Genomic DNA, 26,582 nt, shown 5'->3' on the forward strand with positions numbered 1-26,582 from the left:
AGACATAGGTTAAGGGTTTGATACAAGAGTGGGTGGGTGAGATTCTGTGGCCTGTTTTGTGCAGGAGGTCAGACTAGAAGACGATCATAATGGTCCCTTCTGACCTTAAAGTCTATGAGTCTATGAATAAGTATTTGATAATGGGCTCTTCAGTCCAGCAGAGAAAAATATAACATGATCCGATGTCTGGAATTTGAAGCCAGATAAATTTAGACTGGAAATAATAAGTAAATTTTTTAACAGTGAGAATAATTAATTATCAGAACGATTTATTATGGGTTGTAGTGGATTCTCCATCACTGGCAATTTTTACATCAAGATTGGATATTTTTGTAAAAGATATGCTCTAGCCTAGGAATTAATTTGTGGACGTTCTGTGGACTATGGTATAAAGGAGGTCAGACTGGATGATCACAGTAGTCCCTTCTGGCCTTCATATCTGTGAATCTATGAAAAACTGATTGCAGTTGAGCCCCACAGAAGTTCAGAAGAGCTTTCCACCATCTCTCTGCAGACCCTGCCTCCTTCCTTTTCTCCTCACAGGGACTTTGGAGTCTTTTCCCCCAGTGACTACAGTAACTTCCAGGGAGCTGTCTGTGCAGGGGATAGCGGATTCTGGGGATCAGAATTCTGTTTGCCTCCACTCCGACCAACACCACGTGCTTTTGGAAGTGGCTTAGGGAGGTTGTAAAGGATGAGCCCTTCCTCCTCCGCACTTCTTTTGCCTTAGAAGGGTCATTCTCAGTTGCAGTGTCCTTTCTGGGCTGATGGCTCCATTTGGCAGTTATCTGGTACTGTATCTCCTTGCTCCTGTCAGTTGTGGGTCAGCAAGGAGAACCTGCTTCCCCATTTCTCCCCATGCTGGGACATTCCTCCCAACATCATTCCCCAGTGATCCCATTGTCATACACAGCAACGGAGGGCAGGTTCATGAACTCTGCCTGTGAAAGAGGGAATGGGGATGGGGACTTAGGATTTGTTCTGTGGCCATTACAGGGACACATGCAATATCCACTAACTGCTCTTTGGGCACAGAGTCTGGCCCAGAGGTAAAACTGGGCTATAGCTTGGATCAATGCCTGTAGGGCAGTGGAGTCATGATTTAGCCATTCAACTTCAAATGTAGTTTTGCCAAGTATGGTCTTGGGGATTTGGCCCTTTATAAATATATTTCTCTCTGGAGTTTTGCGAATAACCAATTTTTCAGTTCAGTAGCAGAACCAAAACATTGAAGAAAAGAAGAAGTGCTTGTGGTTGTGATTGTTTTGGGTTGACCCAAAATTAACATTTTTTCAAAAGTTTCAGCAAACTGTAAAAGTAAAAAAAAAAAATCATTTCAGGATGAACAATGCATTTTATTTGACCTGAAATGAAACATTTTGTTTTCAAGGGCTTTTTTACCTATAATTTTTTAAAAAATTCAAATGAGAAGTCATTTTCAATTGAAAAATCTAAATATTTCATTTCAAATATGTCAAAAACATACTTTGACTTTTTCAAAATTTTATTTATTTATTTATTTTCCAGCTGAAATAATTTGGCAGATTCACAGTTCAGTATATCCAAATCTGCAGTTTTTGTTGAAAAAAAAATTAATCTGAAAATTTTCACCTAGTCCTATTCCTGAGCAATATAGGTTTAATTCATTTCAAAATATTTGACAAAGTTCTTCAAAAAATTGTGCATTCCTTGTATTAAAGAGCAAACCCTCTTTCTCATTTCAAGATTTACTGTTGTGAATTCTTCAGCATCTTCTTTTGACATCAGATAATTCTCTGCACAGCTGTTTAAACACAGTCCACAATGGCTTATGATTAAGAAATTTCGTATCACTTTCTTAGTTACTGTGTGGATTCATAAAATGCCATTCAGAAATTTTGATTCACCTGATTATGTTTCACAGCTGACAGGCCTGGTGCACAAGTAAAGGTGTAAGGTTAATAAGTTCCAACACTCAAGTATAATACTTTAAGTAGATGGTGGAATTGAAGAGAAGTCTAAATTTGCACCACAGGTGGTGTACTGTAGCACATTAATGTAAAAAGAGGTTTCTGGATTGCAATCTTCTCTTTAAATGTTATACTGTCTGTCTGTACCCCCGTGATAACAGACAAGTATCAATTAGAGGCCTTGTACTGGTGGTAGGACTAATGTGGTTAGTGTCTGAAAATCGCAAGTTGATCTGAAACTGTATTATATTCACTAAACATGGTTTAATTCCCTTGGTATGATCTCCCCTCACCATGGTACGATCCTGTGATATGTGTGTGTAGAGTTTGCCACCACCAGTTGCAATAGTATAATAATAAAAATGGCTATGTTCTATGCAGATAACACTTTTTACATTTTAATATGCAGTACTGAGCTTACTCAGCAATGTGTTCTCATTTGAAAAATACTCTCATTTTTTCATATAAATGGTTGTTTTGGCATTGGTTGATTTGGCAGTGCTGAATGTGCTTTCTGCATGCTGCTTACTACTGTCAATGACTGCTTGGTGCTATTTGAACCAGACAGACTCAATGTTAAGTTACACCAATCCTTGTACATCAACATGATAGCATCAGGTCTGAAAGTTCTTTAGTGGCCCATAACGCAAACAGGACCTCTTTCCTTGATGCCATGCCTTGTTCAGCTTTTTCACTAGTCCAAGTCATATCCCACCCACAGCCCAGTGCAAGTCTTCTTACATCTTTTCTGACACATTACACACCTCCACAGATAATATGCCCCTATTTGCACTTCCTTCCACTGGAGCAGATACTGTTGCTCTGTTTGGTGCCAGCTCTGAATTTAGCTTAGAGTTTTAAAATGCCAGAACTTGATGATGTGGTATTTTTTGCCTCACACAACATATGTTAAGGATGCTGGCTTGAGTTCAGATGCTGTGAGTCCAACAGTAACCACAGAAGATTTATGAGAAACAAATAATTATTTTTATGACTGTAAGCAGTTATGGATATATTAGTGTCCTGAGTATGGAAAGAAAAATTTATTGAATTAGATATATTTTTGGATTTAAGAAGCTTAACTAAGAAATGTTTCATGTCCCTCCTTTCTCTTCTTTCTTAGGCACACATAGGATGTGATCCTGCCTTTCTTATATTACTTAAATATTCCTCAACTTTAGTCTGCCTTTCTTATATTACTTAAATATTCCTCAACTTTAGTATAACCTCTTGAAAGTAAAGAATTACATGTGGATCTCCTTTTGTGTAGAATTTTGTAAATATGGTATTTTCATTTGATGTTTTAAATTATCTTTATTATTGCTTCCAAAATATTTTAATAATCATGTTATATAATATCCTTTATATCAATGAACTTCATCCTGCATTCCTTGTACATAAGGAATGGCCAGAAGAGTCAGCAGGAGTTTTGGATGTGAAATATTAGTTTAAAGCCTATTCGAATTTCTTTCAAAATGGCAGTTGATCCAATGCCACCTCCCTGCAGTCTCTACTCATAGTGTAGGCAGTATGGTAGTCCTCAGCTGGTGGAATGGACTAAGGTTGCTTTTATTCTATACTACACTAGGAGCAGTGCTGGCTCTAGATTCAAGGAGCCACAACCGGCTTCTTTGTGCCCCTCTGCTGTACCCATAAGGCATTGGGCACAACTGAGAATCTGGGCCAGAGTCTTTCACCTTTAGGTCACCCAAACCAGTTCTGGACTTTAGTGACTCAAAGTCTTTGCCATCTGATGGTTAATCTGTAATCTATGTAAAATGAGGCGGTGGTTTTAATTCAGTGCCTGATGTGTGTATGTCCACTTAAAGAGGGCTCTTAATGGCATCCTTGTTAACAGCTTTAGTGGAGTTGCCAAAGAACTAATGGAGAGGGAAACTGAACTATGCTCACTGTTAGGGGAGGTCCTTTGAGATCAAGGACACATTGGTAGCTGTGTGGTGAAGCCTGAACTGCTATTGCACATGCTGTAGCTCCTCTATAGATAGATAAAGGACTTCAATCTGCAGGATTGGCAACCTGGCATATTTCACCAGCGCTAAATTCACTTTATTTTTAAAACAACAGTTACTTTTCATGGGGGTTGTAAATCTCTAGCTTTATAAGTTTAAAACAGTCTAGTAAGTAGACTTCTCTGCAGTTACTGATAAAGGTATTACAGAGGTATTAAGTTATAAAGATATTATCTAGGTATTATTATTTAGGCTTCTATTAACACATATAAACTTTTGCATATGTTATTTCTATGTATTTCACAGTGTGCATAATGGGATATAATGAAAATGGGGCCAAGGCAGAACTATGTAGCCCCATTGCATAGAAATTTGGGTTTAGTATATGAGTAATCACCTGTTTATCCACACATGCACATAGTTCGGGCTTGCTGCTTTCACTATCACTGTGTAAACCCTATGGTTCATTGGGAAGTTTACAGCAGACTTGGCTGAGGAAAAACTTGTAGCTATTCTAGTGTGTGAGGCAGCATTAATTTAGGGCAAGAGTCTTCAGTGATGTAGGTAGTGCATATCTAGTTATAAGACTAGTGGAAAAGTATGATGTATCATTTAATTTAATTATTTAGGAAATTAACACAAAAAACCCCAGTGTGATTGCTTTATATTTTCTGTTGGCTGGTGCTTTAAAAATATATTTTCTCAACCTAGATTTCTAATGAAGGTCATTTTAATGCACCTATGAAAAAGAGCTTACCAGCACAAAGCATCCAGAGAGAAAATTAGAAGCTGTGAAACCATGAAGTTTACAGTCTGGGGCTCAATAAACAAAACCTTTATTGGTTTATGAGGCACATATCTATCAGACTGATCTCTACGGGTTTTCATTTTTTTTTTTTTTATCATCCAAAGCTTAAGGATGACCACTCTGGCCTCTTATCCTTAATTAGAAAAAAATCAGTGGGAATGTTGAACATATTTTTATTCTTCAGTGCTAATTAACTTATGAGCTGAAGCATTTCCCACCCATTCAACAAAAGTCCAATTCATATGTAGCCTCCTTAAACCTCTTGCAAACACCAGCCAAGCCATTTCTCTTTTCCCTCCCTCAAAGATTCACTTCTCATTGGTATAAATGATCAGGTTTCTGTTGTGGATGTTTCTTTCAAATGGCAGACTTTGGAGATGTTACAGAGAGAATCATCATCCCATGTGTAGCTTTTGGAAATTACTGTTGTTTGAATTGGTTGTTGAAAAATTCCCACAATATATGTCAAGTATCAGAGGGGTAGCCGTGTTAGTCTGAATCTGTAAAAAGCAACAGAGTGTCCTGTGGCACCTTTAAGACTAACAGAAGTATTGGGAGCATAAGCTTTCGTGGGTAAGAACCTCACTTCTTCAGATGCAAGTCTGAAGTCTTGTCCACATCTTGCACAAAAGACTCAACATTAGGGCTGGTCAAAATAAAAAGTTTCCCCCCCAAATTTCCAATGTGTGTGTGTGTGTGTGTGTGTGTGTGTAAAAATTAACTGACTTTCCTGGGGATGTACCTTCAGTGTATGTAGTTTTCTTTATTTGTTTTTCTTTGCTAGAGTGATTTCAAACTCTGAGAGGTGTGATTGGTCAGTCATTGTCTTAAATATATATCACCCCTAACTCCTGCAGAGTAGCTGTGATGGGCAATTCTATGAGGTCAAGTATCAGAGGGGTAGCCGTGTTAGTCAGAATCTGTAAAAAGCAACAGAGGGTCCTGTGGCACCTTTAAGACTAACAGAAGTATTGGGAGCACAAGCTTTCGTGGGTAAGAACCTCACTTCCTCAGATGCAAGTAGTGGAAATTTCCAGAGGCGGGTATAAATCAGTCTGGAGATAATGAGGTTAGTTCAGTCAGGGAGGGTGAGGTGCTCTGCTAGCAGTTGAGGTGTGAACGCCAAGGGAGGAGAAACTGCTTCTGTAGTTGGATAGCCATTCACAGTCTTTGTTTAATCCTGATCTGATGGTGTCAAATTTGCAAATGAACTGGAGCTCAGCAGTTTCTCTTTGGAGTCTGGTCCTGAAGTTTTTTTGCTGTAAGATGGCTACCTTTACATCTGCTATTGTGTGGCCAGGGAGGTTGAAGTGTTCTCCTACAGGTTTTTGTACATTGCCATTCCTGATATCTGACTTGTGTCCATTTATCCTCTTGCGTAGTGACTGTCCAGTTTGGCCAATGTACATAGCAGAGGGGCATTGCTGGCACATGATGGCATATATAACATTGGTGGACATGCAGGTGAATGAGCCTGCATTCTATGAGGCTTCTTTAGTTTCCTGGCCTAAGCATTAGATAATGTTACTGTTAGTTGGGACTAATTGACCTGTCTGCCACTGTGACTGACAGAAGCTCTTCCCCTCAGTCAGTATGATGATGTCTTTGTCTTGTTTGCAGTTTGGCCTTTTTGTCCAACAAAGATCTGCCTTCACCTCAGTCCCTACTCTGGACATGTCTTCACAACAGCCCCGATTCCCTCCCTATTCCAGTCTTTTCTGTGCTGCTTCCTCTCTGCTCTGGGTTCCCATAGCTTCCTTGTTGCTCTAGGTTTCCCTCCCTGTATCCCATGCTAATGGTATATAGCTTTTTGTGCCCTTCTAGTGGCTAGACCACTGTTTCTGATTCTTCATCAATAATAATTTACACTGTGCTTTGCATCTTCAAAGAGCTTTGCAAACATTAACATTAATTCATGTTCACCCCATTATGTAGGTAAGCAAGTAACATGTATTTCAATTTTATAGGTGAGGAAATTGAAGCAAAAAGATTGTGATTTGCCCAAGATGACCTAGTGTAAGTCTTATGCCCAGGATTAGAACACGCTGGCTCCCACTTCTGTGCTCCAAACACTAGAGCACATCTTGCACAAAAGACTCAACATTAGGGCTGGTCAAAATAAAAAGTTTCCCCCCCAAATTTCCAATTTCAAAAAAGGCCCTTGTTTGTTTAAAAAAAAGTTTCAAATGAAAAATTTCAGCCAGCTCTACTCAGCACTGGCAATGATAATTGCAGGAGGAGTCAGCAAGTTTACATTTTGTATTAGTCTAGTGATCATGTTTGTTTCACTGTGCTGCTTCTGAGTCATACAGTCATTCATAAAGATCAATATTAAAGTACTGATGTGTTGTGATGTATTCTGTGTCGTATAGAGAAAATCATGTTTTACTCACTGCTGCAGCAAAAACTGGCATGAGTTTTTCTCCAAAAGTTTAGAGTATCTTCTCATAGCTTATAAGCATGAAATGGTATTTGAGCAGCCTTAATGGAATTTATTTTGAGATTTTGAACTTAGAGAAGAAGTTGTATGGTTATAAAATACTTGTTAAGTCTGAAAAAATGACTCCCAGGCGAAGCTACCAAACATGAATTTACCAACAATTTTTCTTGTTTTTAAAAGATATTTGAGACAAAAATATAAAACAGCTGGATTGGTGAAAAGGCTATTGTGTGGTGTGTGTTTTTATTTTTGTGCAAGATGTTCTTATTTTTATTGATTTCTCTTTTTGACAGCTCACTGTGCTGATAAATGTGTCCATGGTCGTTGTATTGCTCCAAACACCTGTCAGTGTGAGCCTGGCTGGGGGGGACCCAATTGCTCTAGTGGTAAGTTTACACCTGCTGCTGCCTGTCTTGTGCTGTTTTTACTGTATTGTCCTTCTTTTGGGAAATTATCATAGATCCTGTGCTTGATCTCCTGGTCACTGTTGGAGGAGCTTGCGCTGATTTACCAGAATGTGTCAGAACTCTGTGTGTGGTCTGATTTCTTTCATTTATTCCAAAGCAGTTGCAGCAAGTGCCAATATTAAAAATGCTAATTAATTTAGCCCCATTGACAAGCCAGATTGGATAGGGTTCCATTGCTGGAGAAGGTAAATATATTTGCTCTGATCAAGGTTCCCTCTAACTTTTGTTTTCTGAGTGCAAAAAGAATGACTGCCTAAGCTCAAGTTTAAACCTGACTAGTCTCTTCCGCTGCCTATGCCCTACCCCTTTTACTCTGTCCCTTCCCTCGTCTCATTTACCCTTTCATTCACTCATTTCCATTCCTTCCTCCTCCATTGACTCAGTATCCTTTTTTGTTCATTCCATATCCTACATTCATTATCACCTTCTCTCCATTTGGTTGATTTCTTTTCATTTCACTCTCCCCACTGTTTTTCACTTACCAGCCACCTCTCTCCAACTTTCCTCTCCCTCACTTTTGCTGTGTGTGTGAATTGCTGTATCATAAAAAAATTAATTAGTGCATTGAAGGCACTGAAAGAACTTGGGACTTCAGTTGTTCTTCATTATGACTAGTTTCACTACATCTGGCCTGCCCCAGATATTCATGAACAACTGTTGTTGAGCCTTATTCATTTTTGCTGGCATGGAGAATTGCCAATTACTCTTGCCTGGCCCCTTGAACCAAAGGAGGGATTCACCCAAGACAGGGTGGATTCCAGAAGAGCTCTGCCAGCTACTGCTGCTGAGTGGATACACTGTGTTTAGGGCATCTCGGCACCTTAGCCATGCCCCCTCCGCCATGCCCCCTCCTCAACAAGCTCCACCCACATTTTGGACAGCACTGCCAGACTATAGGCCTCCAGCTGATGGGTGGTTGCAATTGCTTTCTCCTTTCACTGCTCTTTTCTTTTCTTGGGAGTCTTTCCTGTGGCCCTGTGACAATCGTTATACAAATAATGTTAACAATCCCCAAAAATCATGAATCAAACTCCAGAAAATCACGATATTGACTTAAAAATCATGAGATCTTACAAATATTACTTTTGGGATTCCTTTTCTTTGCATTTTGTTGTAACCCCTTTGGGGTTTAGAGAGCATGGCCCCTTTAAATCTTTTTCCTGGGGGGAGGGAGGAGTGAGAAAAAAAGGAGGGAAACTCCAGGGGGGGCTCTGAAGCTGAGAGGGAGAGAGAGGGGCAGCCCGGAGAGGCCCTCACAAAGTGAAGCAGCAGAGAACCTGCCTGAAGCCTGGGAAGGACAGGGCTGATCAGGGACACCCCAGGACAGGAGCCAGGAGGAGCACTGTGCCAGGGATACACTGGCACCCAGTATCACGGCTGCCCAGAGCTGCATGGGGCTTTGAGTACTGGAGCTTGTGACTGCATTGGGAACAAGGAGAGAGGTTGCTAGGTAGTGGTCACTCGGTGTGGCTTTGCAGAGAGTGGCAGAAGAGAGCACCGGAGGGGTTTGTTGGGGGAAAGTTCACTGGCGCCGAAGACGACCAGGAGCACTCAAGACTCATCACTGGACTGGAACTTTGCTGAGGACTCCTGAACTCTGTGTGCAGACACATTGCTCAATGTCTGCCCTTCCAGACTCTGCTACCACTGGGCCCGTGGGGCCTTGGTTTGGATGCAACCCTGTTTTACTGCTCCCCCTATATTTCCCCTTGTTGTTTTTCTCCTCTCATCCCTTCGTAAATAAATATTTCCTTTTCTTATATCCATTGTACTTTTCCTGTGGGTGTGTGTGTTCACTCTGGGGGATTTGGAACAGGTGCCCCTGGGGTGGAAGGGATTTTTCCTGCTGCATTCCTACGCACGCCTTCTGTTGGCCAGAGCTGCCTGCAGAGCAGCCTCCATCGTGGCCATGAGGGCACTAAAGTTACATTGTTTTTTGAGCCTTCAGGGTGCACTTGGATCACGTTTTTCTCCACAATCACAACATCAAATATCAAGAGAATTGTGATAAAACCTGTGCTACTGTTACCCTGATCTTTATCTAGCATGCTGAATTTAAAGTTGCACATGTGTAGCTGAATCCTTATGAAATGTGTTCAGTATGAAGTGTGTTCATATATTCATATATATTAGATATAATTTATTTATCTCCATGGATAGCCAATGGGAATTTTAAATTAACACATTGAGGACTCTGTTGATTTGTGTTTGAATAAGTCCTCCCCATCAGCAGACTCTCCAGGATTACTTTCCCTTGACCCAAGCCCCTTCAGTTATAATTTATTTTGAATATATTTATATCAAATCAACTCGCTACTGCTGCTGCCTCTGCATGTTGCCTCTGACTGCTGGTCATAGTAGCTTCAGCAGTGAAAATACCTCGTGCTGTCTGTACACAAAAGACCTAGTGTGAAAGAGCCTTTGTTATTGTACCTTGAATAGAGTGATCTCATGGGATATTTGTGATGCTCTGTAAAAGTTTTTGCATACCAATATAGCTAAATTTAACTGCTAAAAATTTGTTTCAGATTGCTATTGTTCTTCTAGGGAGGATTAAAGAGGAAGAGGGTATTTTGTTCACATGCTGTTGAAGCAATGTTTGGGACATGGGGTTTGGCGTATATCCAGCTTTTTTATGAGATGTTGCTTAAATGAGATGTTGCTTTCATTGGATTGTCTTGCTGAAGATTCAGTTGTTCATAGGCATTCTAGGAACAAATAATATTATCGTTGGCCAGCATAGAGGGGAGGGTAAGTTTTAATATGAGCAGTGAAGTTTGTTACTAGGTATAGTATGACAGAATTGTGCAATCTCCTCATCTGTGTTGACAGACAGCGCCTCTTAAAACAGACCCGTAGTGGAAATCAGACCAAATAAATAACAGTTTGTAACATTGGGAAGGCAACATTTGCATAACATAAAAAAAACCAACCTCTTCACCCAATATACTTTCAGCTATATTATCCATGGTGTCCCAAGACTTGCATTTTCTTTAGTTTGAACAAAGGCACAATAAAATTATATATATATATATATATATATATATATATATATATATATATATATCAGATTATTTATTTTTATAAACTTTTGGGGTTGTTATAAAATAACATGATTATACAGGGGTGATGATATATGCCTAGATATCTAACTCAGTAAGTAAGACAAGCCAGAGACTCTCCATGAAATCCAAATTTATTTTGCATGGCTGATGCTCTGATTCAGAGGAGAAGGGTGGCAGGATAAAATCTTAAAATAGAGAGGGAGACATTTTCCTAGGATTCTGAAATTTGTTGTAAATTATTGTTTGGTAAATCCTGATTTGGTGTTTAATTTATTTGCATGGTCATTCTACTCAAGAATAAAACCTGTTATGTAAATGATGCAGAAATGAACCTACTCTCCAAAAAATACAATTCCTTATCAAGGAGGGTCAAACACTGCCCTTATGTCAGAGCTGCACATATTGGTATTTGAGGATAGAATTGGACCCATAATGGATCTCTTCACCTGTTCTTCCTCTTCAAACCCTACTTGCATTTTGACTACTATTTATCAATTGTGTGACTGTCTTCTGTTAACAGAACTTTTATTTCAAAAAGTCTTGGGCTGCTGTATTACTGTGACTGTTTGGCTTGCTGGGTGGTAATTTTAGACAAGGACTTCCTGAGTGTTATAATGTTCTCTTTAAAAATGACAGCGTGATTGCACTGACTCGATTCAGGTATCATGCAGATTACAGCTGTGCAAGCAGCCTCCTCCCATACCCATTACTGCCAATTCACCTCAGTGTGATATGAGCTAATGTCCATTTGGGACTAGCATGGGACTCCAATTCACTTTTGATGCAGATTTGAACTCCACTCTCTCTAGAAATGCAGGGGAAAACCCACCGAAAGAAATTGGCGTATTCTCCCAACCGTATCCTGTGCACTTCTGAGCACCTGGTTCCTCTCCATCCTTCCCACAGAGTGGAGATCTTGGTTCTTCTTCATTCCCTGCAAGAGGGAGGACATGTTCATCAGCTTTTCCCCTCCCTGATTTATTGCAGGGATTGCAGGCATAAGATTCTCCCTCCCTAAGCAGGAGATTCTCTTCAGTCTCCCTTGTTCTTGACTCTTGGTCCCTACATGCTGTGACAGACTCATGTGAGAGGCCAGGAACGGAGATGATTCAACTTTATTGAAACACCAATTCCTTAGATTGCTGGTGGGGCAACTGCAAACTTTTTATAAGTAGGTCTGTTCTTGCTGCACATTGTAGTAAGAGAGAGAGAGAGAGAGTGTGTGTCTGTGTGTGTGTGTGTGTGTCTGTGTGTGTGTTAAACCTCCCTACATTACTTTAGGTGTCTTGCCAAGGAATTACTCTACTGTGACTCTCAACCCTTGTATTGAGAAAGCTCTTTATTGCATGCCAGTATTTAGTCTATTTTCATAGGTAAAATCCTGACATCCTTAATCAGTAAAAATATCAGTGTTTTTTACCAGTCCCTGAGTAAAATATGAGCAGAGACTTCAGGCCTGCTATGTCTAAGATCTCCTTGATGAATTTGTCATATGTATAGATGTTTTTTCTTCAGACCTTAGATCTTATCTTTTTGGCAAACATATTATGAGGCATTGGGTAATGTATTGCCTGCGGTATAGTTCAGTGCAGAGAGATAAATGAGATGATGATAATATAAATCTGAAAAGAAATGCCACATGGATTAAAAGGGTGCACATTTACAAAACATTTTCATTCCAGTGCAAGAGCTGATATTCATGTGAAGTAAATTATTCTAATAAAGATTTATTGACTAGACACAATAGACAGATCAATGTCAGTTGAGTGGACAGAAGACATATTGAACCTATCCCTTGGAGCTAGTGAATCAGTACATCCATTTCACTGTCAGGATCACTTTGAAAAATTGTTCATGAAGCTGCAAGAGTATGAACTGATCAGTTTGCTTTGGTCAGAGTGAGGGCAATATTTAGGAGAGGAGAAGGGTTGATCATGATAGGAAGGGGTGGATTAAACATGAAAATATTTGACAAAAAGAGCCTCTGATTGTCTCTTAGTTAGCTTGATTTTTGTCAATAGTTGAAGTGAAAACTCGAATTACAGTAATGTAAGTTTTACTAGTTACAATATTAGAGGAATAAAATAAAATAAATAAAATAAGAGCTCATACATATGCAGTTTTTTTCTTGTAAGAGTAGTTCTGCCACTAGCAGAGATTTCACTTACGGGTGTGGGAACAAACTGTATATCATCAAGTACTGTGAGTTCTGATTCATGTGGATTAGTGTGCACTGCAAACTCTAATTTTATTTCTGACAAGTAAAACAAATTCCTTATTTGCGAATTCCTCAATAGCAAAAGATAGAAACCACCAAGTGAAGATGTGTTGTGTTCATTTCTATACATCTAGACAGACATGAACACAACACATCTTCACTTGGTGGATTCTACCTTTTGCTATTTTACCTTTTTTCATGATTGGGGGACACAGAGTGATATCCAGATGAAATGATACATAGCATTATAGATCACACAAGTCTCAGTGTGGGACATGTGTGTGACTGAGGTATGCATATGCTGTAATATTGATTCCTGATATGTATTAGGAAATTCCTTTTCTTAACATTTTCTCAGACTGAATAGTTCTTAGACCACAAATTGTTCCACTTAAATCAATAGGACAATTCATAAGGAAGTTTTTCCTCAATGAGAATAAGGATGACAGAATCCAGAGGATGATTCATTCATAGAGCTGAATTTGGTGTCGTTTTAAAATTTATTTTAAGTGCGAGTGACAACTAGTCAAGGAAGGATCTGGTCCTAGGCTTTGGTCTGCACTAAGAATGCTCACTGAATCCCTCCACATCATTCCCATAATCTCATATGCAATATATGCCTTGGAGTGCCAGGGTCTAAGACTCTAGGGCAGTCTGATTGGTGGATTTGACCTACAGCTGCAGACCAGGGTCCCCTGCACCCTACCAGGAATCCAGGCAGGGTTCTGTGGGAACCTGCTTGGTTTCACTGAAAGTTTTTCGAATACAGATATTTCCAATGAAATGTTTTGGGCTTGACAAATCGGCATTTTCCATAACTTTATTTCATTGGAAAATTTCTGACCAGCTCTACTTATAGGAGCCACCAAAAATCGTAATTTACTTGTAATTTCTAAAATTCCCCTAATTTAAATCCAACTTTGTCTGATTAACTTCTAACTTTTCCCTCTAGAAACAATGAGAATCTTCAACTTAAGATGTAACGTTTCTTTTCCCAGCTATTTAGAAGGAGTGCTGGGGGTCAAAAATGGAAACTATCAACACCTTAACAGTGGACAGAGTCATTACTGTGGCTTAAGTAATAGGTAACTTAGCTGCAGAGCCAAAATTTCTGATGCTACATGGCTTTGGTACTTATCCAGGCCCCAAATCAGCAAGGCACGTAAGATTAATGTTATACATATCTTTAAGACCATCTCTATTCGGAAGAGCACTTAAGCATTGAAATCCCACTGAAGTCAATGGAAATTCAGCCCCTGCTTAAATTTAAGCACATGCTTAGGTGTTCTGCTGAATCATGGCCCCATTGTTTAAGCCCAGGAGTAAATACAGAGTTCTTCTCCAGTCCTTAATTAGGAGAATTACTTGTCTAATGATTTACAGTACCTTTTGGAATGAAAATATGAACCACAGTAGCTTTAGAAATCCATTCCAAACAGCACAAAGTGACATAAATAATGTATGCCCCCTTAAAGAAAGTACTCAAGCACATGTTTATCTTCAACCCTCCTAATGTTCGGGGTCTATCTGACCCCAACAAGCCCAAACATTTTTCATGCCAAACCTGTGCCTCTTCATACATTAAGTATCCTCAGACGAGGGATGAGGTCAGTCTTTCCACATTAGTTTATCGTCATACCTGTTGTGGTTTTTGTGTAGCAAAAAAGATCACTAAAAAGGTAATGGGGTCAGTTAGACCACTCAATATTAGTGAACAGGGACAATGAAAGTACTACGCTTCCAAGATCTTTGGGGGTCTCTTGGACCCTAAATGCATACCAAAATTTAAATGAAATATGAAACCACTGCCTCTCTTTTCTTCAAGGAGTCTCCTGAGGACAACCTGTATATTAACCTGTCTGCAAATCTGTTGTGGTGCAAAAAAGTCACTCAAAAGATATTAGGGTCAGACCCCAAATTAATTATGCAGGCATTTTATTTTGAGGCAGCAATATATTTCAGCATTGTTTTTACCATCATAGATTCAGTGTTTTTTGTTTTTAAAAAAATGCACATGTGGGGTCTAGGGTGGGATGTGGGGTGGGGTCATTGACATCCCAGATAACATTTTCCTCATGTATCACCACAATTGTCCAGCAAATTGAATTTCTTTGAAGATAACACTGTCAAATTGATTTTCTGGGAAGCCTACACTTGCTAGGATTCTGAGGAAGCCACAGTTGTGAAATCTATTTTCTGGCAAGCACACACTTGACAGATGCTGTTGCTGGGGCAAAGGATTTCTGGGGAAAAGACTCACTGCTGCACATGCACATTGCATATCTGAATGCACACATTGGATTTTGTTGAATCACACATGGTATAATAAATATTTGAGTAAGAGCTGGGTATTTCTAAGGGACCTGGGTACAGAAATGGTGAAACCACTGGTGCAGGAAAGGAACATTGCAGACCTTCCTTAGGCTTCTAGGGAACATAAGAAGCATAAGTGATCCATCCCCTGTTGCCCATTCCCAGCTTCTGGCAAAGACAGGCTGAGGACACTTCAGAGCATGGTTTTGCATCCCTGCCCCTCCTGGCTAATAGTCATTGATGGACCTATCCTCCATGAACTTACCTAGTGCTTTTTTGAATCCTGTTACAGTCTTGGCCTTCACAACATCCTCTGGCAAAGAGTTCCACGGGTTGACTGCATGTTGTGTGAAGAAATATTTCCTTTTGTTTGTTTTAAACCTGCATTCTATTAATTTCATTTGATGACCCCTAGTTCTTGTGTTATGAGAAGGAGTAAATAACACTTCTTATTTACTTTCTCCACATCTGTCATGATTTAATAGACCTCTATCATATCCCCCCTTAGTCGCCTCTTTTCAAAGCTGAAAAGTCCCAGTCTTATTAATCTCTCCTCTGTTCCATACCCTCTGTTCTATACCCTTAATTATTTTTGTTGCCCTTCTCTGTATCTTTTCCAGTTCCAATGTATCTTTGTTGAGATGGGGTGACCACATCTGCACGCAGTAGTCAAGATGTGGTCATACCATGGATTTATATAGAGGCAATATGATATTTTTTGTCTTATCTATTCATTTCCTAATGATTCCCAACATTCTGTAAGCTTTTTTGACTGTTTCTGCACAATGAGTGGATGTTTTCAGAGAACTATCCACAATGACTCCAAGATCTCTTTCTTGAGAGGTAACAGCTAATTTGGACCCCATCATTTTATATGTATAGTTGGGATCGTGTTTTCCAATGTGTATTACTTTGCATTTATCTACATTGAATTTCATCTGCCAGTCACCCCAGTTTTGTGAGATCCCTTTGTAACTCTTCACACTCTGCTTTGGGCTTAACTATTTTGAGTAGTTTTGTATCATTTGCAAATTTTGCCTCCTCACTGTTCACCCCTTTTTCCAGATCATTTATAAACATGCTGCACAGTACTGGTCCCAGTACAGGATCCTTGGGATACCACTATTTAACTCTCTCCATTCTGAAAACTTACCATTTATTCCTACCCTTTGTTTCCTATCTTTTACTGATCCATGAGAGGACCTTCTATCTTATCCCATGACAACTTACTTTGCTTAAGAGCCTTTGGTGAGGGACCTTGTCAAAGGCTTTCTGAAATTCTAAGTACACAGTAGCCACTGGATCACCCTTGTCCACATGCTTGTTGACCCCCTCTAAAAATTCTAGTAGATTTGTGAGACATGATTTTCCTTTACAAAAACCAACAAATCATATTCATCTGTGTGTCTGACAATTCTGTTCTTTACTATAGTTTCAACCAATTTGCCTGGTACTGAAGTTAAGCTTACCAGACTGTAATTGCTGCGATCGCCTCTGGAGCGTTTTTTAAAAATTGATGTCATATTAGCTATCCTCCAGTCATCTGGTACAGAAGCTGATTTAAATGATAGGTTACAAACTACAGTTAGTAGTTCTGCAATTTCACATTTGAGTTCCTTCAGAACTCTTGGGTGAATACCATCTGGTCCTGGTGACTTATTACTGTTAAATTTATCATTTTTTCCCCAAAATCTCCTGTAATGACACCTCAATCTGGGACAGTTCCTCAGATCTATCACCTAAACAGAATGGCTCAGATTTGGGAATCTCCTTCACATCTTCAGCCGTGAAGACCAATGCAAAGAGTTCATTTAGTTTCTCCTCAGTGGCCTTATCTTCCTTGAATGCTCCTTTAGCATCTCGATCGTCCAGTGGCCCCACTGGTTGCTTAGCAGGCTTCCTGCTTCTGATGTACTTAAACATTTTTTTTTTGCTGTTACTTTTTGAGTCTTTGGCTAACTGTTCTTCAGATTCTTTTTTGGCCTTCCTAATTATATTTTTATACTTCACTTGCCAGAGTTTATGCTCCTTTCTATTTTCCTCAATAGGATTTAACTTCGACTTTTTAAAGGATACCTTTTTGCCTCTAACTGCTTCTTTTACTTTGTTATTTAGTCACAGCGGAACTTTTTGGTCCCCTTACTATGTGTTTTAATTTGGGGGATACATTTAAGTTGAGCCTCTATTATGGTGTCTTTAAAAAGTTTCCATGCAGCTTGCAGGGATTTCACTTTTGGCACTGTACCTTTTAATTTTTGTTTAACTAACTTCCTCATTTTTGTGTAGTTCCCCTTTCTGAAATTAAATGCTACCATGGTGGGCTGCTTTGGTGTTTCCCCCCCCACAAGAATGTTACATTTTATTATATTTGGGTCACTATTACCAAGTGCTTCAGCTATATCCACCCCTTGGACCAGATCCTGTGCTCCACTTAAGACTAAATTAAGAATTGCCTCTTATCTCATGGGCTCCAGGACTAGCTGCTCCAAGAAGCAGTCATTTAAGGTGTCAATAAACTTTATTTCTGCATCCCATCCTGAGGTGACATGTATCCAGTCAATATGGGGGTAGTTGAAATCTCCCATTAATACTGAGTTTTTTATTTGTATAGCCTCTCTAATCTCCCTGAGCATTTCACAGTCACTATCACTGGTCAGGTGGTCAGTAGTATATCCCTACTGCTATATTCTTGTTATTCAAGCATTGAATTGCTATCCATGGAGATCCCAGGAAGCAGCGTCTAGTTGCTGATCCAGAGACTAGGAAACAAGGATGATGTTCCATCTGTTCCAGAACAAGAAACAGAAAAACACACAAAAATGTGCAAAGTGTAAAACCTTTGTATGTTCAGAACACGTTACTTGTTTGCTCCCTTTGCTCGAAGTAGTAGGCCACTTTGCTGTGTTTGTGCCTTTGATTTTGTTGCTGTTGCAATCTATTTTCATTGTCTAAACATAGCGTCAGTTAGAGCCTGACACTTGTATAATTTGTAGCTTTTAAAAAAAAATGTGTTTGATCATGGGGTCAGTTAGACCCCAACACAAGTACTATGTAGTGTGCTTCTGAATCTAGGAAAGTTTTAATTTGTTCATAGTTTTATAATTCACTGGTTACAATAAAGTTAGTTTTAAATGCATGCCATGTGTTTTTTTTTTCAAATTTTGACATACTAAGGGTCTCCAAGACCCTAATATGGAAATAGTTGGGTGATTTTTTGTTCTATACGAGGTAAGCAGGTGCTTACATCCAGTGGGACTAAGTATATGCTTAAGCACCTTCCTGAATAATTATGCTTCCTGAATCGGGGCCATAATTTCTACTTTAATTTGCTTTAAAATATATTATATATTAACATTATCTATTAAATGTAATAAATGAACAATGAATAATTGGAAGTAATTTATTCCTGTTTTTAATTAAAGTTCATTTAGGTGTAAGGGATAGTCTCAATAAATCTTTCTTCTAAACGTTTAACAGTAATTTAATAATTTCAATAGCACACTTTATTTCACTTAGCAATACTAGCCTTAATGATAAACCTCTGGTGGTTGAAGGCATTGGGTTTTACCTTGTACTTTACATTTCCCTTGAAGCATGTAATTTTTTTAATATAACTACATTTCTTATCAGCTGTTATGGTGTAGTTAATTACTAGAAATGCTAGTGCCTGTATTAAAATCAGTTAAAACAACTAATTGACTTATGACATACCCCATGTTAAAATATGTAGTTTTGTTTTTTATGGTCACAAAAAGGCTTTCTTATGAGAGCTATACTTTTATTCTGACCTTTTTTAACATACACTCACACTATGGCTCAAAGAAACATTTGTATCTTTCTATTCAAGAGTTACCAAATAATCTTTAAAGCATATGCTTAGTGTGTCTGGAGGGAGCTAGTGGTGTTTGGTAAGTAGGTGTTGGGAGGAGAAAAAATATGATTAACTTTAGGTTGTCATAAAAACAGTGTTTATCATTATTATTTTACATGTAGAATGTTGTTTATATTAATAGGATCACTGGTGAAGCTCAGCACATATTCAAGTGGCCACATTAAAACTTAACTTCTGGAAATGCTAAATATTTTAAATAAAAATTAAAAAATTGTTTAAAAAGTCTATATCCCTTAAAAATAGCAAAAAAAGGAATTTCAAAATATCAGAGAAAGTAAGATTGGATTCATGGCCTGGTTGCTAAAATTAATACAAAATTGGGTTCAGTCCTGCAAACTCTTGCTCACAAGAATAATTTGTGAGTGGATGACCCTAAGCTGGGGGGAAAGGTAGATATGCTGGAGGGTAGGGATAGGGTCCAGAGTGACCTAGACAAATTGGAGGATTGGGCCAAAAGAAATCTGATGAGGTTCAACAAGGACAAGTGCAGAGTCCTGCACTTAGGACGGAAGAATCCCATACACCGCTACAGGCTGAGGACCAACTGGCTAAGCAGCAGTTCTGCAGTAAAGGACATGGGGATTACAGTGGATGAGAAGCTGGATATGAGTCAGCAGTGTGCTTTTGTTGCCAAGAAGACTAACAGCATATTGGGCTGCATTAGTAGGAGCATTGCTGGCAGATCGATGGAAGTGATTATTCACCACTCGTGAGGCCACATCTGGAGTATTGTGTCCAGTTTTGTCCTCCTCCCACTACAGAAAGGATGTGGACAAATTGGAGAGAGTCCAACAGAGGGCAACGAAAATGATCAGGGGGCTGGGGCACATGACTTACGAGGAGAAGCTGAAGGAACTGGGCTTGTTTAGTCTGCAGATAAGAAGAGGGAGGAGGGATTTGATAGCAGCCTTCAATTACCTAAAGGGGGGTTCCAAAGAGGATGGAGCTCAGCTGTTCTCAGTGGTGACAGATGACAGAACAAGGAGCAATTGTCTCAAGTTGCAGAGGGGGAGGTCTAGGTTGGATATTAGGAAACACTATTTCACTAGGAGGGTGGTGAAGCACTGGAATGGGTTACCTAGGGAGGTGGTGGAATCTCCATCCTTAGAGGTTTTTAAGGCCCAGCTTGACAAAGTCCTAACTGGGATGATTTAGTTGGTGTTGGTCCTGTTTTGAGCAGAGGGTTGAACTAGATGACCTCCTGAGGTCTCTTCCAACCCTAATATTCTATGATTCTATGAAATAGTTCCATTGACACCAAAATAAATGTATTGTCTTTAATTTAATTGACTTGAGTTGAACTACTCACACGAGTAAGGGTTATTAGTGTGAGGGGTTGTAGAATTGGGTCCTAAATATGAGTGAACCTCTTTGTATTCAATTTGGAGCAAAAGCAGTTAGTTGTTCCAAACTATGGTTTAGAACAACTAACTGCTTTTGCTCCAAATTGAATACAAACTATGGTTTAGAACAACTAACTGCTTTTGCTCCAAATTGAATACAAAGAGGTTCACTCATATTTGTTCCATATTTGTTCCAATTATGGTACAAGTTGTACCATTTCCATACCAGGGGGAAAAATTGCTAAAATTGGTTACATAATTCACTACAAATACTGGCCCCAATTTAGGACAGCACTGAAGTATGTGCTTAGTCATGCATAAGTTCTTTCCTGAATCAGGTCTATATTCATTGCAAATTTTGGCAATTTTTTATCCAGTAACTTTTGTTTGTTTAGGAATTTGATCAGTTCAGTAGATGGTGAACAATGTGTGGTGAATTTTGGTGAATCATTATTTGCAAAAGCAATTTTTTTCATTATTTGATTAGTTCTATCAACAAATGGACTGATCCTGTCTTATTTACTCAGACAAAGCTCCCAATGGCTTCACTGGGACTATAGGGTTAGTTACTGTATTAAAAATTAAGAACTTCAAAATACAGGGCAGAAAAAATTCAAGTCCCGGTCCTGCAATGAGGTGCATACAAGATCTGACTAAATACTATACTCAAATTCATGTGATTTTTTTAACCTTCTCTACAATAATGATTATTGTGAGTAGGGTTCATGTCAGTAGGACAGTAAAATTAGCCCCAAAGACTGTCTATGTTTTTCCTTAACAGCTATCCACCAGTGTGTTCTGAGGTCCAAAATATTTTAAAGAGTCTTGTGAAATGTATGACATGTGAAAGGCATACAGTTCCAGTCCTTTACAGAGTCTAAAAAACACATTTTCATTGTTCTTCCACTTCACAGACCAAAAAGCTTTTACAAAGATAAAAAAAAAGTCTTGAATAAAAATCCTTTCTTTTATACAGAACAATAAGAAAGAATGAAAAATATGCCTCAGGGTAGAAAGCCTTCAATGTAACAAATGAAATCAGATAGAAACAAAAGATTCTAAAGGAAATCCAGATTTAATAGGAAGTGTTGTGTTCTACAAAAAGCACAAAGTACTTTTGTGTCTGGGATGTAGGAAAAATAAGTCTTTTACTAAAAAGCATTAATACTTCATATTTATTAAGAAAGATTTTTCTAAAGAAGAAGATTATATTTGTCATAAGAATGTAGTTCTTGCCTACTGAGGTAACCATACAGATCACAATAGCAAAAATGAAATGGAGAATAATCTCTTGTTTTTATTAATTGAAGCCTTTTAAAAAGATTCTCAGAGTGGAATATTCAGCATAGCTGGCCTTGATTTATAGTCCTTTAAATTGATTTCTGAGATTTCTGCTTCCAAATTTTACCACCTTGTAACCCTAGTAACATGCAGGTTTGATGCCACTTGTAGGGATGGACTTACGCGTTTTATCAAATTTTGAACCCACTTGAATGTGGTTGATTTGAAATTTAGGGTGAACTTGAATGTTATTTGGTTCAAGTTTCACTCAGGAGAGTAATTTTCCTCAGAGGGTGGAAAGGAGTGACATTATTTTCAATATCCAACTAACCAAACCCTGGTATCAGAGTTGAGTAGTCACAAGATTGCACTCAGTGTTGTGTAATAAGAATGGATTGGATAAGGTTGGTGACAGTGTCATTCTTGCCATAGGTTTTGACATGTAAATGAATGGATATTATTCCATTTACTGTTCTTGACACAATCTAGGTCATATAATAACATTTTAGAATTTGTGTCCAAAATACTGCATCAATGAGAATAGTCTCTACCCTATTGTACCGTTTTGGTACTTTGTATTTTGTCTGACTGAGCATTCCACAGAGGCTAATGACACTGTAATCAGGGAACCATAGGATATAAAACCATTCAAAATGCAGTTTTACAAGGTCTAAGTTGCATGATATATTACCATAGTATACATTACTTAAAGGATATTAATATTCCTCTGCTACCTCCGTGTGGACAAAGGAGAGGAAAAACCCAAAAAGAATACCAATCCAGTTTTATGGCAAAGATTGTGATTTACCTAAAGCCTAGAAAATGTTACAGCATAACTCACAGCCTCTCTAAGGCTTCATACTGTAAGCTTAGAATATCTTTTGGACAGTACATTGAACATATTTTAATGTATGCAACATATAAGAAGATTTACATCCTGATTTTTAATTCACTTGCAACTCTCCCATTGACTTCAGAGAGGTGGATGGGATGCCCTCTCTCTATGTAGAGTTGAAGTGACTTGTTTAAAGTATAGTTCCTCACATGGGTTCTGCTCCTTCGTATTTGAGGTGGGCCTGAGTAACAAAGTTCAGATATGGATATAGATTTAAACTCTAAACTTCAGGGTGTTTGGATTTGGGATTCTCATGCAGACCTGCCACTAGTCACCACACTTGGATTTCAAACACATTAGTTCCAGAAATATAAAAAAAAGGGCTTTTCTCACTGTCTGTGTTAAGGGAAGAGACCTTGGCTCAAATTCTAAGCTATGGCTAAGCTGTACTCAGCACAGCTCAGGAGAGTGGAAGCACAGGTCGTTTTAAGTCTTTGTTCATCTACTGATGCTGGAAAATCTGAACTGCATTTCACTATAAAGCTAAGCAAGCCACACGCTTAAAGTTTTGCTGAAAATTGTTGGCACGCGGCTACATCAACATCTTGAGACAAGAATTAGCAGAAGTCAGTTTGGTTTCCACCCAGGAGTAGGCATGAGGGAGGCAGTCTTTGCCCTGAGGATCTTATGTGAGCATGTGAGAAGCACAAAGGGAAATGTATATGTTCTTTGTAAGTTATGAGAAGGTATTTGGTAAAATCAAACACAAGAAGGTGATACAAATTCTTGAAGAATCTAATATTGACTCTCAAGATATATAATTAATAGAAAGCCTGTATAGGGGACAGTCTGCAGCAGTCTGAATGAACTATGAACTATCAAGAAAGATGTATGTCAAGATTGCATTCTATCTCCACAACTAATAGTAGAAAGTACAATGAGGCAAAGTTTAGAAGACACTACCAGGGCATGCAGATCAATATAAGATATGCTGATGATCTATTTTGTATCACTTCACCTAGGGAAGAAATTCAGAACTTGCTTATTGCTGTGAACAATGTCAGCAAGAAATATGGAATGACAATGTTAGAAAGACAAACTATTATAATGAGTAAATACATTGATGCATAAGGTAGGCAACGCCTATAACTTGATGGTCAAGTGCTAGAACAAGTGAATAGTGGGATCCCCTATTTAGTGGGTCCAGTATCATCAGACAGAAGATGTGATGAAGAAATCAAAAAAAGAATAGAGCTTGCAAAAATGTAAAAACTGCACATCTGCACTAGATTGCTGAAGTAGTGCTACATATGATCAGCTCTCCTGAATGGATGTGAGAGGTGGACGCTTAAAGGAATCCAGAGCATTCAAGTTTTGGTGTTACTGAAAAATGTTAAAATCATTCCTGGATAAACAAACCTACAAATGAAGATGTGACAAGAAGGATGAATTTAGAAAGAGTACAATTACTTGAGACCCTAGGTAAAAGAATAACATATTTTTGGGGCCACGTAACTCTCCAATCGCAGAGCAACCTTCTTCTAGCACTCACGCTATCAGGCAAGATTGCAGGCAAACCAGGAAGAGAGAGAAAGAGAGAGCTGGTTACATTGGTAATATCATCAGATGGATTGGTAGCCAAACGAGAGTGGAAATTTTACAATTCTGTCATGATCATAAAGGCGAGAGGCTACAATTGATAATTTCCATATCAGAGATGTCTCTTGAAGAAGAATTACCATTGTGCCTAGGAGCCCTAGTAATGGACCAGGACTCCATTGTGCTAGGTGCTTCTGAACAAAAGACAGTCATTGCCCCTAAGAGCTTACAATCTAAGTATAAGACAAGAGACAACAGATGGACATAGACAGACAGATGGGGAAGTACAAGGAAACAGTGAGACAGTATTAGTTTGCACATTAGGCAGTGGTCACAGCACACCAGCAGCCTAGTTGTTGTCAAGTTTTTGTAGGCATCTCAGCAAAGGAGAGTTTTAAGGAGTGTTTAGAAGAAGGAAAGTGAAGTAGCTTCCTGAATGTTTATGAGGAGCTCCTCCTAAGTGTGAGGAACAGCACGGGAAAAAGCACAAAGGTGCTTGTTTGAAAATTTAACAAGTTGCCAATGGAGGCTAGCACCCTGGGCCAATTGGAGGCAAGAGTTGACATCTTGATAGTGAATGAGCCTTGAAAGAGAAGATACATAGTTTATGTGTGATGCAACAGAGACGTGCAGTGGAGGGAGGCAAAGAGAGAAGTGACATGGTCAGAGTGACAGCCTAGAGAAATTATATTTGCAGCAGCATTCTGAAGGGAAATGAGTGGGGCAAGATTGCATTTGTCAAGGCCAGATTAAAAAGATGTTGCAGTAACTGAGACGAGATGATGAGAGCCTGGACAAAAGTTTTTGCTGTGTGGAAGAATAGGAAATAACATATCTTAGAGATGTTATGCAGAAGGAATCCGCAAGATTGAGATGTAACCTGAAGGTGAGGAGAGAGATTTGAGTGTGAGTCAAAGATGATGCCCAGGCTACAGGCTGGTTAAGTCAGTTATTGCACAGCTGAAGCAGTGCAAAGCAACCTTAATGTACCATAGACCTCGACCTTTTGAACTCAGCTAAATAAATTATGTTTGGAGGTTTAGAGGGACAGGGGATGAGATTTTTCACTTTAACAGTTGCTATTTATTTAAATTTTTGGCTGCCAAAATTACATTCCCAAATGAGTGAGCAGCTCACTCTGACCCACAATTTGTGGTTGGAAAAAACACATTTTCATGCATGTGTTTTATGGTTAGACTTGTGCAATTACTTCAGGCATCACAGGAAAGGAGATTAAAATTATATTAGTCTAGTACTCTGATAAAGGTCTCTTCTGTTTTTGGCAGCAGTATAAATGGCACTTGTTTCCAGATACATACTATAATGTTTTGCAGTACAATCCCAGGAACAGTTCTGAGCCAGAATCAAATAGTATGTTGTTATCTCCGTACCACCTATCTGATAGGAACAAAGAAAGATGCTAAGAAAAATAAATCTTAATTTTAGTGTGATTCTTTACTTTAACATCCATGTTTGCATTAGCAAAAAAAGAAAAACACAAGAAAGTCAGACCTTTAAATAACTTGCCATAAACATGTTGCATCCTGAATATCACATTATATAAGTAACTTTATAGTGTACGTGTAAGGTAGTTGTCTTTGTTGAGTTTCTAAGGGGAATTTTCTTCTGAAATGTTCTTTGACTTGATTTGATAGCCATATTTTGCTCTCATCATATGCCATTCTTTAGAGAAGCTCAGAATTACATGTGATCAAGATGGATTTGTCAGGAATAAACTTGGACTCATTCATGCTTCTCTTTTTGTTACCTTCTCAAGCGCAATCAACATAGAGAGACAGAGATCAGGTCATGTTAAAATTGGACTGACGCATTGTTTTTGTTTATAAGGAATATAAGAGTTATAAAACCAAAAAGGTGTACTTCTAATTATACAAATTCCTTTCTCACACTGTAAAATATCAGGACACCTTGCCTACTAATTTGCAAGTCACTACCAGGCTACATAAGCCATGTGCATAAAAATGAGACCCGTCTAGCATAATAACAATGTGCATTAAAGTTATTATAATATGAAATACACAACTTTAAATCTTCAAGTATCATACAAAAGCCCCAAGAATAGTACCAATTTGCATCACACATTTTCTTCCTTTGCTTTTTCCTTGAAGAAGGTTCTTCGCAACTGAAGCTCTGGGACCATTTCTGTTCATAAAGTTGTCATCTGACACTGCGCTTCAGAGAGCATTTATAATTTGTTTTTATGTTGGTAACTTTATATTGTCTTAGGGTTCCATATCATACTGATGCATTTTAAATGAGGGTTTATATAATATAATGCTCTTATTCCCAAAGGCATGCCTTCGCTTTTACTGAGAGCCTTTTGAGAGGAATGTTTGCTGTCCTATATTTGTAACATTGTGTGATGTACAGAGGACATACAG

The 26,582-nt window shown here is 38.6% G+C and overlaps 1 protein-coding gene across 2 annotated transcripts in view; it reads left to right on the forward strand.

The window, feature by feature from the left end:
• The window catches only part of MEGF10 (multiple EGF like domains 10), a 165,797-nt gene that overhangs the window by 72,946 nt on the left and 66,269 nt on the right, over window positions 1-26,582 (forward strand). For both annotated transcript variants that reach the window (XM_065599304.1, XM_005303051.5), the window contains one exon: window positions 7,461-7,553. In XM_065599304.1, coding sequence (XP_065455376.1) covers window positions 7,461-7,553 — 93 coding nt within the window. The remainder of the gene's footprint in view (window positions 1-7,460; window positions 7,554-26,582) is intronic.

The sequence above is a fragment of the Chrysemys picta genome, chromosome 6, assembly GCF_011386835.1.
Source record: "Chrysemys picta bellii isolate R12L10 chromosome 6, ASM1138683v2, whole genome shotgun sequence".
NCBI classification, from domain to species: domain Eukaryota; kingdom Metazoa; phylum Chordata; order Testudines; family Emydidae; genus Chrysemys; species Chrysemys picta.